General features: G+C 33.6%; 1 protein-coding gene across 3 annotated transcripts in view; it reads right to left on the minus strand.

The window, feature by feature from the left end:
- LOC120530174 (putative leucine-rich repeat-containing protein DDB_G0290503) overlaps window positions 1-19,630 on the minus strand; it is a 419,164-nt gene that overhangs the window by 255,220 nt on the left and 144,314 nt on the right. For all 3 annotated transcript variants that reach the window (XM_039754405.1, XM_039754404.1, XM_039754406.1), the window contains 4 exons: window positions 19,264-19,440; window positions 3,986-4,153; window positions 2,224-2,307; window positions 1,930-2,097 (listed from right to left, as the gene is read on the minus strand). In XM_039754405.1, coding sequence (XP_039610339.1) covers window positions 1,930-2,097; window positions 2,224-2,307; window positions 3,986-4,153; window positions 19,264-19,440 — 597 coding nt within the window. The remainder of the gene's footprint in view (window positions 1-1,929; window positions 2,098-2,223; window positions 2,308-3,985; window positions 4,154-19,263; window positions 19,441-19,630) is intronic.

Below are 19,630 nucleotides of genomic sequence, written 5' to 3' on the forward strand. Positions count from 1 at the left end.
AAGTAGAATAAAGCTTGTTGAACTGGGGTGGGGGCTGATAGGGTGGGATGTTATCTACCCTCATGGCTCATCTGCGAGCAGATAAGTGAGTAAAAAACCTATCCCTATGTTGAGAAAATTGTCCCAAGAATCTGTGAAAAAGTGTAGTTTATTATTATCCATTTATTACTTCAAGTTTACTTTTTTATCATAAGCATACCTTAAAAATATGAAAGGCAAGTGTTCTTATATAGAAAATTTTCTGCTTCAAAGTGGATGTATTCAGTAAGTTTTCAGTCTTTTTTTTGTCTTTAACATTGGAACCCCAATACACATGAGCTCCATTATAAAATGCAAGTGCATCCTAAATAATTTTTAAAATGTGTAAAATATGTTTCACTTTAGACTGCAATTTCATGTGACAATTAATACATACCATGACTATAAAGTTATAACCTGAAAATATGAAATGTATCCTTTAAAAGCACCTCAATATAAGACAACACTTCTCATTCACAGAATTCATTATAAGTTACTATGCAGCTGCTTAAATAAACACAATACAACATTTTGTACATGTATTGCACAGAGAATATTTTATCTAAATGCTCCCACACCCACCATCATTCAAACAGTGCCAATTAATGGTGGCTAATCCACTTAATCTCCTACATCTATCAGACAGCCAAAGAAAAATAACTAGAAAAAAATAATATAGACATACGAAGAATATCTTAATTACAGTAACTCAAAACTCTGAAATTGTGGGACAGCAATGCTAATAACTGCAAAAGCATGCCAACCATCAATCAAGCCACACATTATTTAAAAGGTTAATCACTATTTCTAAACAACAAACAACAATTAAGTCTAACTGTAAGAGGTAAAACAACAATAAGTTGCAAGGGGACTAAAGTAAATATAGTTTTTGTTCCGAGTCTGGGCAGCCTTCTTTCGAAATTAATAAAAACATGTTATTTTTTCCACAATTACCCAATCCTATTGCATAAAGTACTATTAATGATCTCTATAGTAAAAATAAGTCAGTTTCTTCTACATTGTTAAATTCATAGACATACACCAAAGCAAAGAATGGTCAGAAAATTGAGGTACCTATAAACATAATTAATTAATATTAAAAAGTTCAATGCGGGGCGGCACGGTGGCGCAGTGGTAGCGCTGCTGCCTCGCAGTTAGGAGACCCGGGTTCGCTTTGCATGTTCTCCCCGTGTCTGCGTGGGTTTCCTCCGGGTGCTCCGGTTTCCTCCCACAATCCAAAGACATGCAAGTTAGGTGGATTGGCGATTCTAAATTGGCCCTAGTGTGTGCTTGGTGTGTGGGTGTGTTTGTGTGTGTCCTGCGGTGGGTTGGCACCCTGACCAGGATTGGTTCCTGCCTTGTGCCCTGTGTTGGCTGGGATTGGCTCCAGCAGACCCCCGTGACCCTGTATTCGGATTCAGCGGGTTAGAAAATGGATGGACGGAAGTTCAATGCTCTTGAGAAAATAATTAACATGGTCACAACAAAAGAGAAACATAATTAACACATGTGGAGATCTGCTGTAAGGATAGAAAACAGATATATACGTTTCAATAAAAAGAATGAAATCCATGCGATATTAACATCAATTAAAATTAAACAACTATAACCTCTAAAGGTGAAAAAGAAATTCTCAAGGCATTTGTAAATTAAGTGTAAATTTAAAAATATGTTTGTTTTATGTGCTGCTCTTCCCACTAAAACTCTACAGAACACATTCTATAGATGCCAAAAAGTGTCTAAGCAGGAAAAGCCATTGTCTCTAACAGATAAGCACTGAAACAAATAAAACATTTTGTTTTTAATACTTAATGAATGGGAATAACAGCATATAGACATTATGTGAAGTACTATACAGTATTACACAACTGTATTATGTTATATTTAACAGTAAATCACACACATTCTTACCTGTTCTACATACATGGCTTGCTCATGCTGTAATTGTTTGTTTTGCTTCTCTGATTCATTCAGATTATTGTCTAGCTCATTATTTCTCTCCATCAGCTCACGTCCTTCACTTTGTAAGGTTTTCAGTTTCTGTTTATATCTGGAGACGTCAGACTCGTGAAGACCTAACTGATATATCAAATCTTGTTAATGTATTCAAACCAACCCATGAAAATCTCCTTGTATATGTATTATGAAAAAAATGAGTAGATAACTTGATTTATCTAGACAGTTACATCTCAAGGAAATACTTACTTCTTCCTGTAAAGCAAAATATTTTTCTTCAACAGTTTTCAAGGTGGTCTTTAGCTGCAAGATTACTTGATCTCTGTTGGTAACCTAATAAAAGCAAATCAAAAAATAAAAACCAAAACACATTTTAAACAGTAGAGCGCTTTGATTGAATAATACATAAAAAGGATATTTGGATTCATTTTTATTATTTAATTAATCCAACATTCTTTCTAACCTAATAAAAGTAATAAAAAAATTAAATCCAAATAAGTTTTGTACAGTAGTGTCATTTGATAGAGTGAGGCATAAAAAAGATCTTTAGATCAATTTTACATTTAGTAGCAAAGACTTGTATCTTCTAAATAGCAGAAGGTTTATATTGTTTAAAAACAAACATACATTAATACCAAAGTAATAGGAAGAACCCAAATCTCTTAAGTAATTTCAAATTCTAACCATTAGATTGAAAATACTTAATTAGGGCTATCAAACGACTACAATTTTTAATTGAAACCAGTTTCACAATGTCACTCAATTATTTGCGTGTATAGCAATGTCCAGTTGTCCCCTTTTACTGTTACTGCTGCACAACTTCTTAGCTGCTCAAACTGTGAAGACTTGTGCCTTTCTTATAAATCCTTGATTTGTGACACAATTGCCCCATGTAAAGGTTAAACCTCACTAAATAATATCTTGTAGCCCTGCATTTGATCCATTTTGCAATAAAAAGTGGTGATTCATGTTTTAGATTTTGTTTCTTTCATGGACATAAAGTCAAGTTGTACATTCATGGATTACAGTCAGCTGCAGATTTTCTGTATGTTTGCTCATAAGTGAGTCCTTTGAACCATCTGGGACAGTTTTAAATCAAAAGCAACCATCATAAATTTTGTCTTTGAATCTAAGCAGGAGTTTCCAAACTAAGCCAAAAACCCCCAAAATGTTGTATCATCAGGTCAAGGACCTAATATAAAGCCAATGCTGAAAAGCAGAGCATGTTCTTGGATCTTGGCTACTGCTAACAGTAGTCATACTGCATGACTTTATAGCAATAGACTTTAAGCATAATGTACGGCTTCCATTTCACTTTACATAACTGGTGAATCAAAGATTATGATAAAGTTTTTGGCAAAAAGGCATGCAGTTTCCATAAGGATTACACATGTGTGGACCTCATCATAATACAAAAATACAGTTTAACAAAATATATTTTTTTGAATACCTTAAGTTTTCAGAATTTTAACTAAAAATTTACAGATTACAGAGAAAATAGTAGTTATTACAAAATTATTTTCATGTTGAGGAAATTTATAGTTTTCCTTTATAGTTTTGTGGGGGAGATTAAAAAAAAAAAAGTAAAGATCACCATAAATATGCATAACAAACATATAAAAACCTAACTGCAGTGTTACAACCTTCAGCTGGTTATAAAAAACATCATAAAAATATTTAGGTAAAATACAGATCATCTAAGTCAAAAACTGTTAAATAAAATGTGTAAGGAATAAAAATAAGCATTTGCTAATAGCCCATAAAAGTGATTTGCACTATGCAATAAAAATTTACTTTTGATAAATCCACGCAAAAAAGAAATGAAATTTAAAATTTGTCAAAATTTGTATTATCCATTTACTTTTGTTAACCTCAGCATTATTTCTTTTAAAAAATACAAAATTAAACAATTTTAATTATACCATATCATAATAAAGTACAGTATATAGTAATTAAGTGTAGCGCATAAGAAAAAAAAATAAACTTCATGGATGTTCTGGCCTTCTAGTACCTCTTGTTGTGCTGTTCTGTGTTTCTCCATGACAACCGTCAAATCCAGTTCAAGTTTTTTCTTTTCACTATTCAGCTTGTTAATGTCCTGGGATTGCTCCTTTATTTGCTCTTTCAGCTGTGAAGACTCTTCCTTCAGCTTCTGCACAAGATTTTCCCAATGGAGTATCTGGGAACAGAAAACAAGGATGCAAGGCTCATTTCAAATCACTTAACCCCCCTTTCAAATTTAACAAAAGTGGAGGAAACAGCTTGTTTGTCCTGTCCGTCAGTTTCACCAATTGCAGAGTTTTGAAAGAAGCAGAGTAATATGCTAAAAGCTATAACACACTTGATCTGCAGTGGTAACACAAGTGAATTTTTGAATTCATATTTTCCCCTACTGCAAAAAAAATTACCTTACATTTTAAATGTTAAGTTATAAACTTCAAAAGGAATTTTATGAAATCACAAAGTACAGAACTTGCATAAATTGTGAGTACAGAAACTTTTGCAGCACAGCATTGCTTTTCACTCATTATTTGATTATTTATTTTAACAAAAGATATTTCCAACAGTTGGAAAAAGTGTTACACTGATGATTTTACTTTAGAATATCAATAATCTTTATTTGTTTCTGCAGTAAATGTGGAAATTGGGAAGGTGGATGTACAATGGACACAACTACCAATATATATCATACTTTTTGTATGAAAATGTGCTATATAAATAAATGTTGTTGTTGTTGTTGTTATATCTGAAAATTGCATTGTGTAATTGGTTCAAAGAAATATCCTCTTCACTTCAGCTTATTAAGCACAACTGTACACAATTCCTACATTTTATAAATACTAAGCACATTCAGTATAAGTATTATTTAGTTAGTTGCTCTAGTGCCTTTACCATAAAAGATAACAGATATATTTCTACATAATTTCCCTCAGTAGAATAACTAAACATTTAAAATCATACTATAAATAACAGCTAATAACAAACATTACACCATCAAAACAAATACATCATAAAACAGTATTTGATAAAACACTTTATTAACCATGATGGAGCTATATAACACTATTTTTTCAAATTTTATTGTCAATACCTGCAGATATACAGTATTTACAGAGAAATCCTTATGCTCAAACTGTGTTGTTATATATGTTTCTACTTAGTTTTTTATCTGATTTCTGCTACTAATGTTATAAAGGGGAATCATTTTGTTATGAAATACAATTACCTACAAATAAAGTATAAAGATGCAAGAAACTTTTTAAAAATAATATTCACATTATAATAAATTCAAGTACATCTGCAGTGAAGAAATCAGAATTATAGTTTAAAGTTTCTGTTTAAAAATATTAGTACAGTATTAGTATCAAAATTTGATTTCCCAGAGTATAGAAATCTACAGTGATAATATTACAATATTTGTACATGTTTTTCAAGTCTCAAATGTTTTGTACTTTCATGAGCTCTATAATAAATCATAATGCTAGTCAGTTCATTATTGACAAATGGTTTCCATATTGCCCATTCTGCCAAATACAATGATCTTCTTGTACTATTTTTGTTGTCAACTGTCCTTAAGAAATCCCCACACCAGCCACCTATATTATACATTTATGTGTACGCAAACACAAATAACACACACATCAATAGTTACAGCAGTAGTACTGTCACATGTTGAAAACTGAAAATTACACGACATTTACACTGCATGTAGTGCACAAAGCTTGCTTAATAAAGTGTTCTTCTTTCACACCTTATTTAAACTTTTTTTTGCCACATTCTAAGCTGTATCGCTTATACTATCACATGTACATTATTCACCTAGGATGCAGAAGATGATCAACATCATTTGTGGGGAAAAAACTGAAATGAAGTGACAAGAAAGCATACAAACCATGATATGTACGATGTGAGAGGTCTATTCCAAACTGAAACTAGGATTAAAACAGGCATAAGACAATTCACAAAAAATGTACATTTAGAAAATTCCAAAAATAAAGCAAAGAAATCCAATAATTTTCTTTTCTACTACAAACAATCATCAATTCTTTATTAACTCATTCATTTTCTATAAATCCAGTCTCTGGTATATCAAAAAGAAAACCAGAGCAATCGGATACAAACCCCACACAGACATGGGGAGAAAGCGTTGACTCCACACAAACAATTAAAAGGCCATGGATTAACATCAGTTACCTGGACCTGTAAGGCAGCAACATTAAAAAAAAACTGGGCATCTCAAAGGAACATATAATAAACAGATAAACAAATAAAGTGCAGGACATATTACTAATAAAGAAAATATAACAACAGAGGAAGAGGACTACACTGACTATTGGTAAAAGATTTGAAGAGGTCAAAGAAGGCATATGCTTAACATACAGAGGAATGGTCACATTTTTATATCTTTTAATAGTGAGAAATACTTTAACATGTGGGAGATTTTCACCAGTAAAGAACAGATCACATCCCTCTTGGTTATTGGGAATTTGAGCTCTTTTAGCAGCCAATACTAGACCAGTAACATCACCTATACGCTCTTTCAGGCAATTGATATGAAAAAATGCTGCATCATTTCATGTTATTTCTTTTTTCGGGGATGAAATTCCCAAAGTGGCAGTGGTCTGCTGGAGGTGTCCCAGTTTGGACACCTGCAGAGGTTCATGGGAACTGGTATCTGGAAGTACAACCCTGTCGGGGCCCATGGATGCTGCAAGGCAGCCCTGTCATGGCAGAACTGCTTTGGTACTCGAGCAACCCAGAAATGCTCTACACAAGTCATACCAGGTCACCGGCAGCCATACCTTACTTTGAAGAGTAAGAGTCAGGAGGCAGCAGGCGACACTCAACTGGAGGCAGAAGTAGAGGAAAGGAGCGTCATTGATTCTGTACGGCAATTAGGTGCTCTTAATTGCACAAGGTGCTTACAGGATTAAAAATGTATTATTTGAACCCATGACTATGTTCAGCATCATTGAATCTGAGGTTTGGGGCTCAGTTGCACTCCCTACTGGTTACACTTGGGGATATATCCTTCCATTATTTATTTACATAAATTCATCTAAACATCCTCAAGAGTCGAGTTAAAGCAATCATGAAGAATTGCAAAGAATATGACAGAGCTGTGACCCAGAATGATTGTGAAAGAAGAAGAGGAAGACTAGTGTCCTATGAGAAACATATGAGAACTCTGATGGAGTTACAAGCTACAGTGGAAGACAATGGAGAGGCAACAGCTTAAGTGTAGAAAGGAAAAAAGAAGATTTGCAGAAGTTACACAAGAAACTGTAAAGTTATCAGGAAGAATATTTTATGATCTGATGACACTAAACTGTAGCTTTTTTGCCATCACACTAAATGCTTGTTTGTTTGGTGTAAGCACAATATCAAACACACCATCCTCTCCATGAATCACGGTAGTGACATTATCATGATGTGTGGTTGCATCTCTGCAGCAGGAAGGGTTGTAAGGGTAAAATGAATGCAGAAATACAGGAATATCGCCAAGGAAAACGTAACTTACATAAATGTAACTTTGTATGTTATGTTATTCATTCTGATTTTGGTTTTGTTGTCTGTTTTTTACTTTCATAATATTATACTGTTTATTAATTTATTATGTTGAAAAAAATTCTTGATATATTATTTATCTGCCCGTCTTCAACATGTGGAGCTGAAATAGGGAGAACCTCCCAAACGCACAGCTGGAGTACTGTTCCCTGGCTAGTATTTAAGGTGAAGCATTAGTTCTCATTGCAGCTTTAGTATTTTTTATTATGTTTTCTATGTTATTTTCATGTTTGGATTTTCTGACTTTTGACCTTTGCATTCTTTAAGAAAGGTATTGCAATTAGTTTACGATTTCACTGGATTTGTGTGATGTAGGAAAAACCTATTTTTGCTCCTGTTTTTTTACCCTGCTGTTTGTGAAATTTGTCAATAGACATTTATGGTTGTGCACTCTTCCATACTGGACATTTTGAAAATTAAAGCTTTAAAAACTTTCAGCTCAATTTTTGAGCCTGTACAAGCCATAAGCCTGCTGTTTGAGCTTGGAGCTAGGCTTGTTCAGTGGGTACAGATATGCAAAGAGGGCAGGTAAGGCTTTTGTTAATCTTGGGACTTTTACTCAATGTCTGAGCTGGTTGTGACAGGAATCAGTTCAAATCTTGTGTTTTGACTTTGAGATTTTATTATTTACCACTAACACATTGCAAATCTAAAGCAGCAAGTAAGGTTTATAAGCACTACATTTTGTAAATAGTGTGCTATAAATATATTGTTCTGACTTCAAAGTGAAAGCCAGATAAAAAAGGCAAGATTTTTACAATTTCAGAAAAGAAAGTATGTAGTTTATAAACAAATTCAATCTCCAATAACCTACAGGTACATAGTTGCACTAATGATGACATCATCACACTGTCCCAGTGCATTCTGGGATGTTTCAATGTGGTAAAGAGCATCAGAAAACCCTCAAAATTACTGTGTCTGTTGGAAAAGGGGGAAAAAAAAAACACTAAAACGTCCTAAACTTTTTTAAAAAAAAAAGGTCTCCCGAAGAAAACCCCAGTAAAGATGTATTATTCAATTTTAAACCTTCAGGAAAACCCAAGAAAAATTACATATAAACATGAACTACAACATATATAAGCAGTATGTATCTGTATCTGTTTAAGGCTCAACTGTCAAATTTCTTTGTTTTTATGTTTTCACATATAAAACACAAGCATACATGTCAGCAAAGGTTAAAACCAAATTTATCATTAATTCCTGAAACAGTGGTGACATTTCCTAAGATGACCTATTTAGTCTATTTGGGTTATGATTTTCATGATTGAATACCTTTTACTATTAAAAGAACAGATGAGCTGGAAATTAATAAAAACTACTATTAATAAATATACCAGTATTTGATATTTAATGGTCTTTCTCTCAAAAGTTAATTAGGCTACATTATATTAGATCTATCCCTTCACTTCTTTTCTGTCAGAAAATTCTGAGTTGTCATTCTGGATTAATATTGGTCATGCATATGTGCAACTAATGGTTAGTCCTTTCGTCTTGTTGTTGCTATTGTGCTACTGTTCAATAAGACATTTTATATGCTGAAAGTTTATCTACAGTTTCAATAACATCTTCAATCTTGTGTTTTTAAAGTAAGAGTCAGTTTCTTTAAATGAGATATTAGTTTCAATCGGCCCATGGGGTGAATGAAGCGTTCAAAAGATCTAGCCATTGCTGCACCCTTTGCAACATGAAAGGCTCTTATTTCCCCATTTTCTAAACACAGAAAAATGTATCCCTCCAATTCAGAATATTGAATGTCTTATGGAAAGTGAAAGGTCATTTGTAACTGTCCACAGGATTGATGGAGTTAAGATAGCTCCTTGACCTTCACCCTGCACTCATGAAGAACAGTCTCAGATGACAGAGCATCAGGCAAGTTTAAGGAGAATGTCCTTACTTGTTTTAGATTGCATTTCTGGTTTGTTCATTTTTATGCCACATAAATGTATCTCGAGATTTAATTACCCCAAGTCTTTCTTCATTAAACAGTAAACTGTCATCTAATACTCCTTGCCAATGTCTGCAATTTGCACTAATTTAAGCATTTCTGTCTGCCTTTTCCCATCCTTTTCAAAATGATATTCTGCAATAATTGCTTTTGTGGTCTATGCAAACAATGTCAAGGGCAATCTTAACACAACCTTAATGTTTTCATTTTGTTCATCTGTCAAAGCTTAATGCTTTGACCTCTGTATGATCACTTTTTACACTGTAGAATTTAACAAGCAAAAAGGATTTAAAGTTTTAAGTTATTTATTTAACAAAACAATTAACCAATAAAAAAAGATGCTAAGCAAGTGATTATTGTAATTCATGAATACTAATAAGGAAGACATTTCATTTTTCACTTAAGAGACACACGCTTAAAGAAAACTATAGGGTAACAACCGTTTGCATAAAAATAACACTTTATTCAAAGTGGTTTTTAACCTAAAGGTTTTTTTATGGGTATTTAAATTCTGTTATAAAATATATTCAATACATTATATTTACTGACAGTGTTCTCCAAATTACACTGGGAGTCAAAGGACTAGCTTTTAAGGATGATTTTACCAGGAGTCTAAAGTTATATATATAATAAAATTTTGTTCCTTATATGTATGTATGTGTGTATATATATATCAATTAAATAGATGGAATGGTATTATTAAATAAAAGAATATTATACAATAAGCTGCTAGCATACCACTAGAGAACTTATGCCATTTTACCCATAAATGTACTCTCAATAACCTATAATGGCAAAGTGAAAACCTCTTTTCAGAAATGTTTGCAAATTTACTAAAAATCAAAAACTGAAATCTCTCCATTATAGAAGTATTCAGAGCCTTATTTGACTGCACTGAGGAAGCCTACTTGCCAGGAATTAAGGCTTTAAGTTTTAATAGGTAAGTCTTTAAAAGCTTTGCACACCTGTATTTGGGCAGTTTATTCCATTATTCCTGGCAGATCCTCTCAAGGTCTGTTAGACTTGATGGGAAGCATCTGTAAACTGCCATCATCGAGTCCCTGCAAATATGATCTATGAGGTTTAAGTCTGGGCTTTGGCTGGGTAAACTCAATGTTTTACTCACGAAAGGAATTTTTAAATAAAAGACCAGAGAAAGAGATGTGAGCCAGAAAAACAAGCAAAGTTTCATAACTAGGAAATCTTTTAACCACTATTGTCAAACCAAATCGAAAGCCCATGTTCATTGTCAAAAATGTGTTGAAGTCTTTTACCAGGAGCTCTAACTAAGGATCTACTCACTGTAGCAGTTTGTTCCATGCCCAAGCATGTCTGTCTGCATGTAACCCCCAAAGTCTAGCTCGTTTGGCTAGTTTGATCGCTCCATGCCGGGACAACCGTACTGTGCCCTGTCCCACTTGAAAGAGGTGGGCCTGGGAACAGTTCAGAAGGATTTAGGAAAAATTTGATCAATAAACATGCTACAGAATGGTACACAAACATGAAGTCAATAATGTGATGACAACTCTTATTATTAAGTAAATAGTGCAATTCTCCTTTCATTCGATACCATTTGAGTTGAAAAAATTAATTGTGGCTGGCAAGAAAATCTACAAATTTCTCTGTTAACATACAGCAAGATTAACAGCAAAATGCTACGCTGCATACCCAGTCTGTAATAGGGTAGAACATTATCCTACCTTACACGACAAAAAAAAAATCACAAAATAAAGAAAACCCTGCTGACATGCATGCTGTCACTCCGTGTTTGGATTTTGTTTTGGATTTGCACAAAGTCACATGGTGATGACAAATGCATTGCCAGGGCCAGAAAGTTAAATCACAGTACAAGTGCAGCCCATTAGAGGGCAATCACATTTGGGCATGGTACAAAAAAAACATACCTAATCAGTGCCCCCTAAATAAATACACACTATTGTTTTGCTATTTATCAGCAGGTTAGGAAGTGTTTAGGAAAAAGTGTGTCATTGACCCTGGAAGTGAAACCCAAACACTTCAGGATGAGGTGTCTAGCAACACTATATCAAAGCTTTACAAAATTGCATTCAAAAATGTTTCAGAATAGTTATAAATATTCTACAACAATCCTCTAGAACGGGCGTTAGCAATGTTGGTCCTGGAGGGCCGCAGTGGCTACAGGTTTTCATTCCAAATCAAATGCTTAATTGGAAACCAATCCTTGCTAATCTTAATCCTTATTTAATTTTATGGCTTGTTCATAAGCAATGTAATGTTCTTATATCACATATTTTGTTCCTTTCCAAGGAAATCATCCAACTGATTTGAAAACTAAAATTGAAATGTGTTTTATTAAACCAAATAGTGCATGATGAATCCACACAGGTGTAAATGGACATAAGTTAGATGGAAAACTTCTGGCTCCTTTGTCATTTGCATCTTATGGCAAATAAGGAGTCATTATAAGCACTGAATGAAGCTGTTTAAGACTGAAATAAGAATTTAATGGAGGGGTGCCTTAACACACGAGACCACTAAAATGAAGCAGAAAAGTGTTACTTGAGCAATAAATGCTGGGCTGGGACAAAAACCTGCAGCCACTGTGGCCTTCCAGGACAGATGTTGACTACCTCTTGCTCTAGAATGATAGCAACCACAGAACCGAATTCCAAAACTTTGAAAACCTAAGCAAAAATAGGTTTCACAGTAAAATGAAAAGTATTATTAATAATAACAATCAAGAACAGTCAGAGACTTGCCCAAAGACACTCCAGTGTAGTCTTGGTTGTATGCTTCAGGTCACTGTGATGCTGAAAGATGTACTATTCCTCCTATCTGAGGTGGTATGCACAGTGTAGTAGTTTTCTACAAGGATCTCTCTGTAAAGTATTTAAATGCCTCTTCCAGACACTAAAAATCACCCCCATAGCACTCACAGAGTTCTTATCTACAGGGTACCGAGTGGCTTTGCCACACAGTGGCTCTCATTCTGTAGCGTGGAGCACAACATACTTAATTTAGCATTGAAGATACAAAGAACAATGAACCTATTCTGAAGAACAAAGTAATTTTGTAATATATGTTTTATGGTCAGCTAGCATACATATGTCATACCATTTTCATCTTTTATTACAATATAACATACTGGAATGTTTCTCTGTATAGCATATTGAGTTATGTTGCATTCAATGCATGAAATATGCTATATAAATAAATGCATTATTATTATTAGTTTCTTTAGTTCAAGCAAAATGTTTTCTTCCATACTTCATTTTTAAAACAGCGATTCTGTTTGTGGATCTCTGAATAAAATTCACTAAAAAATGTATTGTTTACTGATGTTTTGATTAGTGACTTACTGTTGAGTACAGCAAAGCAACCACTGTTGTTCTCATTTTGTAATATGAAGGACTTTGTTCATGTGTTTATAGCCTCCCATTATTTAGTCTACAATATACAGAAACACTTGAGTGACTATCTGCTTGACTTTTTATAAGTACCAATCAATATAATCCAATTTGTCAAGCTGGAGTGGGAACAGCATTGTACATATCAGAGACAGGTTTAAGTCAAGGAAACCCAAATAATATTTAAGTCCCACAGATGTGTTAATAACACAGACCAAAGGAATTTTTAACCTCAAGTCCCTGATTAGTCCAATTACGCTGTCATGATTAGTAAAAAATCTGATGTGTCCAGTCTACACATTTCTAATCATAAAGATGTATTTTTTCCAGTAAAATAATACAGGCAAATATTTTTTTACGTGAAGCGAAATCTTTACATTTGCATATCAGGAAACGACATTTGACATTGCCATAGGAGCTCTTAATATCAAAGACATTATATTGATGGTAAAAAGTGAATGAAATGGAAAGACAGTTTAAACGTGAAAGGCATCAAGGAGTGATGCATGGAGGAATCTGAGTGCTGAGTAAACAGAAAAATTTGGTGTGAAGATGACAGGCTCTCTGCTGAGCAGAATCAAACTAAGATGAACTAGGCATTTCGACCAAGAGGCAGAAGATGACTGGGTGAAGAAATGCACCAAGATGGAGGTGGAGATGATGAGGTCAGGTGGGAGGGCAAATAAAATATAGTTGTAGGTAGTGTCAGATGATGTAAAAAGCATGGGTCATGTCATGCCCCAAGGTATGTCAAGGACCATGCAGAGTGGAAAACAAATATTTTACCTACTTAAAATCAGAAAACGGTCATTAGACAGCTCATGATAATGGATGAGTTACATTTTCTTGAAAAAATGTTTATTCTCCTTCCACAATTCTGTTTCAGTTGGGGCATTAATGTCTGTAAAAATCATGTTCTCTGTAGAGCCAAATCTACTGGAGTGATTTTTTTTAATTAATGGGCTTTAAAAATTTGTACAGTGTTAATGACTGCACCAAGTTTCATTTACAGTGGTGTGAAAAACTATTTGCCCCCTTCCTGATTTCTTATTCTTTTGCATGTTTGTCACACAAAATGTTTCTGATCATCAAACACATTTAACCATTAGTCAAATATAACAAGTAAACACAAAATGCAACTTTTAAATGATTTTAAATGATGGTTTTTATTATTTAGGGAGAAAAAAATCCAAACCTACATGGCCCTGTGTGAAAAAGTAATTGCCCCTGAACCTAATAACTGGTTGGGCCACCCTTAGCAGCAATAACTGCAATCAAGTGTTTGCGATAACTTGCAATGAGTCTTTTACAGCGCTCTGGAGGAATTTTGGCCCACTCATCTTTGCAGAATTGTTCTAATTCAGCTTTATTTGAGGGTTTTCTAGCATGAACCGCCTCATGCCATAGCATCTCAATTGGATTCAGGTCAGGACTTTGACTAGGCCACTCCAAAGTCTTCATTTTGTGTTTCTTCAGCCATTCAGAGGTGGATTTGCTGGTGTGTTTTGGGTCATTGTCCTGTTGCAGCACCCAAGATCGCTTCAGCTTGAGTTGACGAACAGATGGCCGGACATTCTCCTTCAGGATTTTTGGTAGACAGTAGAATTCATGATTCCATCTATCACAGCAAGCCTTCCAGGTCCTGAAGCAGCAAAACAACCCCAGACCATCACACTACCACCACCATATTTTACTGTTGGTATGATGTTCTTTTTCTGAAATGCTGTGTTCCTTTTACACCAGATGTAACGGGACATTTGCCTTCCAAAAAGTTCAACTTTTGTCTCATCAGTCCACAAGGTATTTTCCCAAAAGTCTTGGCAATCATTGAGATGTTTCTTAGCAAAATTGAGACGAGCCCTAATGTTCTTTTGCTTAACAGTGGTTTGCGTCTTGGAAATCTGCCATGCAGGCCGTTTTGCCCAGTCTCTTTCTTATGGTGGAGTCGTGAACACTGACCTTAATTGAGGCAAGTGAGGCCTGCAGTTCTTTAGACGTTGTCCTGGAGTCTTTTGTGACCTCTCGGATGAGTCGTCTCTGTGCTTTTGGGGTAATTTTGGTCGGCCGGCCACTCCTGGGAAGGTTCACCACTGTTCCATGTTTTTGCCATTTGTGGATAATGGCTCTCACTGTGGTTCACTGGAGTCCCAAAGCTTTAGAAATGGCTTTATAACCTTTAGCAGACTGATAGATCTCAATTACTTCTGTTCTCATTTGTTCCTGAATTTTTTTGGATCTTGGCATGATGTCTAGCTTTTGAGGTGCTTTTGGTCTACTTCTCTGTGTCAGGCAGCTCCTATTTAAGTGATTTCTTGATTGAAACAGGTGTGGCAGTAATCAGGCCTAGGGGTGGCTACGGAAATTGAACTCAGGTGTGATACACCACAGTTAGGTTATTTTTTAACAAGGGGCAATTACTTTTCACACAAGGCCATGTAGGTTTGGATTTTTTTTCTCCCTAAATAATAAAAACCATCATTTAAAAACTGCATTTTGTGTTTACTTGTGTTATATTTGACTAATGGTTAAATGTGTTTGATGATCAGAAACATTTTGTGTGACAAACATGCAAAAGAATAAGAAATCAGGAAGGGGGCAAATAGTTTTTCACACCACTGTAGATTAAATACTTAATTTTTTAATTATCTTGTCAAATGACTAATATCAAGACATATAGAAACACACACATTCTCACCTTGAAAGAGGTCCAAGATTAATTATGCATGCGAAAACATGTAAATCCATGCATATCACGTAATGTATATCCTATATCAATATATGCAGTACTTTTTGTTTACTCTGTATAACAAAATTTGCTGTAGCAATTTTGCTCAAAATCAATTAAATTGGAAGTATTTTGCAATACAATACATCCCGACACATAGAGAGACACAGATGGACACACATTCACATACAGTATACATAAACACACACCAAACTAAGTCTGAAAGTGGTCATATCATGTTTGGGGTGTGAAAATTTGTAAACACCTTCAAAACTCACAGTTAAAATTTGGACCCAGTTATTAACACTTTTCCTACATATAGATCTACCTTATACCGTATATAGGCAACTCTGAAGACATACATTTACTGGTTATGACTTTATTGAAGATAAATTACCTTCAAGAATAAACAATGTTAAAAATGTTACAGGGCTTAATTTAGACTGAGTGATTCGTTTTTGAGTTACCCATTTCACAGAGTCACACCAACGCAAAGAAACACCAGAAAATGTTCAAATCATGTCCAAGACTGCCTAACACAGTGGACATTTATTGAAACCCAAAGTGAACCTCATGACAATGCATTCAATATACATCCAGTGTATATAGTGTAAACCTAATAATCATGTAGAGAAAAAAAAAAAAAGGGTCTCAGATTTCATTGTTAATCCTCTGCTTTGTTAGGCATTGAATACTATTATTCCTCTTTTTATTTCTTTATTTACTTTACATTTGTGTGGACATACTACAGTATATGCATCATACTTTTTTTGCATTAAAATATTTATTAAACACTCATCTGCATCTATAGTGTTTCAAATTAAGCATTAAAAATTCTGAAATACAGAAATACCCAAATGCTAGTGGAGACATTTAAAAGAAATTTTAGCTCACTTTGATTAAATGTGCATTTATGAAAGCAAAAACATTCAAAAAACAATGAAAGACCCTGCTTATCTTAAATAAAAAAACATGGTGGGTATTTATTTACTTTGGAAAAAAATGTATCTTGGAAGAGAACTATTCAGAATTAATACTTTACTACAGCAGAGGTACAAATATTATATCTTTAAAAATATACAACTGATTTGCTTTCCAACAAATTAGTGCATGAGGATAAAGGAGACTGAAAAATTAAACATACTGTATACAGAGATACAGTTGATATAAAACGTATCATTTTGAATTAATACATAATCAGCTGGTTTGGGTTAACATAAAGCTGAAATACTGAATGCATTATTTAAATTCATACTTAAGGCAAAATTATTTATTTAGCTGTTTAATGATGGTGAAGCATGGAACAAAAAGGCAATTGTTCAGTTTATTTTTGTTTTCAAGAAAAAGACATAGGAAAATGTACAGTAGTTCAATGTAGCACATCAGAGGAGAAGCTTTTACAGTAAACTAAAACCAGATGTTGGGCTTGGGCCTTAACATAAATTAAGAGCCATGTTGTTTTCTTTTCAAATCTGAAGAAACAAGTGAGGAGCTTTACCTCATTGCCAACAAGACAATCTGTAACTATGTTAGGGCTTTTCAAATCAAACTAAGCTCTATTTCATTGGAGATTAATTAAAATGTTGATAAAATTGAATTAGTTTTATTATATGTTCCAATTAAGTAATAAAATAAAATATCTAGTATCTGGCACTTCTGGAATAAACAGGCACCAAATATTAGAATGCTACACCACCCAGTTTATTTATACAGGATGATTCAGTCAAAACCATAAAAATAAGCCTAATACACATATCAACGATAGGCAATTGATAATATTCACTCCAAGAACTGCCTCACACTTAGAAAAAACCAGGCTTCCAGAATTTCTTAGATGATGCTGTCAAACTATAAGTCTTCTTTGGGTGCAGAGATATTATAATTACAAAAGGGTGAAGGTACATGAGGGCCATTTAAGGGCAGAAGGTAGGTCAAGAAAATGCATAAGCAAAGCGTACATTGAAGTGAAATTAACATACTAATGCAAAAAAAAAAATTGAATGCACAATGTTAAAGTAAATAACTAAACAAATTCCACAATAAAAGACTTAAAGTTGGCTCATCTATAAAACATGATATACTGTACATTAAATACAGGCTGACCTAAATAGCATTAACACTGTTCAAATGGAAGCTCATCGGCACTTACTGCCAAGAAACCAGATACATTACCAACTATAAGTAAGCCTAGTCCTAAGACAATTCAGGATCATAGTTTCATGTTGTCCAGGATCATTTATTGTGAAATATGGGCTAATAGAGACAGTTGACCTCTTAATTGCTGGATACTGAGGTTTTTAGTGCACTTTAGCTAGTGAATTATATTGATTTTTGATAATATTGACTTTTAATTGACTTTACTTAGCGAATGAAACTGACTTTTATTCACAGGACAACACATAATGTCAAAGCATGAAGTGAAGCTGCAAGGGATTTGAGTTCTATTCTTTCCAGACCATCTCTAATACCACATACCATAAAGTCACTCACTCATCACACTCCTGGACAAGTAGATAGTTATTTAGTCAAGGTTTCTGGCTTTGTTTAATTTAGCTTTAGCCTATTTTTACTTTGACAATCAGGTAACTCAAGATGGAGGAAAAAGCAACAACAACAATAAACTCAAAATAAAGAACCTGATTATATTCAAAGTATTTTTATTAAAACTAACATCTTAATGCACAAGAGACGATTAAAAATTTGATAACTGCCTTAAAATTGTTTATTTATTTAATGATTTAACTTAATTGGTGCTATAAAACCCTTTAAGTAATATGAACTTCTATTGTTTTTCCTTTGTACAATGAATTTAATTTTGATCATCTGAAGATATTTTACTATGATGTTTATAAAGTTTCCATGCCACCATTTTGGATTTCATTTCAAGCCATAGTTGACATCCTTTAGTATGCTTTCCTGGAAGCAGCAGCAATTTTATAGTAGTGAAAATTTAGCACTGACTGTTTTTATACTGTGCATTTAATTCATATAAAAAGACTTTAAGTATATATTCTATGCATGTTCCTGTTATCAAACCACTAAAAAAATTAAGTTCAAGATTTGCAGTAATTAATCAGGATATTTTTTTTTCCATTTGAGCATATCAAAACCAATCTGAAGTGTTGACTGTACGTTGTACTTAATATATTTTATCATCTGTCACCGATTATACCCATAATTCAATTTTTTCATATGATAGTGTGCGTTTTATTGTTTATTTGCATCATGACCAAAATTAAAGGCTTCTTCCATGAAAAAAAACAATTTGTAGGAATAACCAGAATACATTAAATAAAAAAACATGGATTAATAATATTATATAAATAACAAATAAAACACTAATTGTCAACATCTACAATTAAAATTCTTAACAGACTTTTTAAAATGCTACTAAAAATAGTCCAGAAAGCATTATGTCCACGTTATGTGAAAACTTATGCAAAGACCTTGTGTAATACAGTTAATACCATACATGTCAGAAATAAATAATAAACATTAACAAAATAAATGAATAATAAAAAATATTAAACTTACTTAGACAATTCCTTTGATACAATATATAAAACATTTTAACAAAGCAATGCTACAGGACATGGTATGGGAAATTTCAAAGTAAGAAAATGCTATTTTTCTTTACTCAACATAAAAGAAGTTTTGTATTTTACCTTAGAAGATGTCTTCTTTGCATCTTTAAGAGCTTCACTTGTCTTACTCAGGTCCTCCTGCTGTTTCAAAATGTGATTTTCCAGCTGTTTAGATTTCTCAGTCTTTTCCTGTAAATTTGACTTCAGCAAGCCAAGTTCTAAATCCATAGTATTAATTTGATTTTCCTTGTTTTTAATCTAAAAAAAATTATATAATAGAAAGAGTCGGATTCTTGTCTACTGCACCAATACATTATCAAGTGAAGGGTATTATTTTCACTTCAGATAAATAATTGCTACAAGTTGAAATGCACTTCATATTGTTTCCATTTTTAAAAACTCCATTCCGATATCTTACTTAAATTACTGATTAGCCTCGACTGTAAAA

Source organism: Polypterus senegalus, chromosome 5, assembly GCF_016835505.1.
Source record: "Polypterus senegalus isolate Bchr_013 chromosome 5, ASM1683550v1, whole genome shotgun sequence".
NCBI lineage: Eukaryota > Metazoa > Chordata > Cladistia > Polypteriformes > Polypteridae > Polypterus > Polypterus senegalus.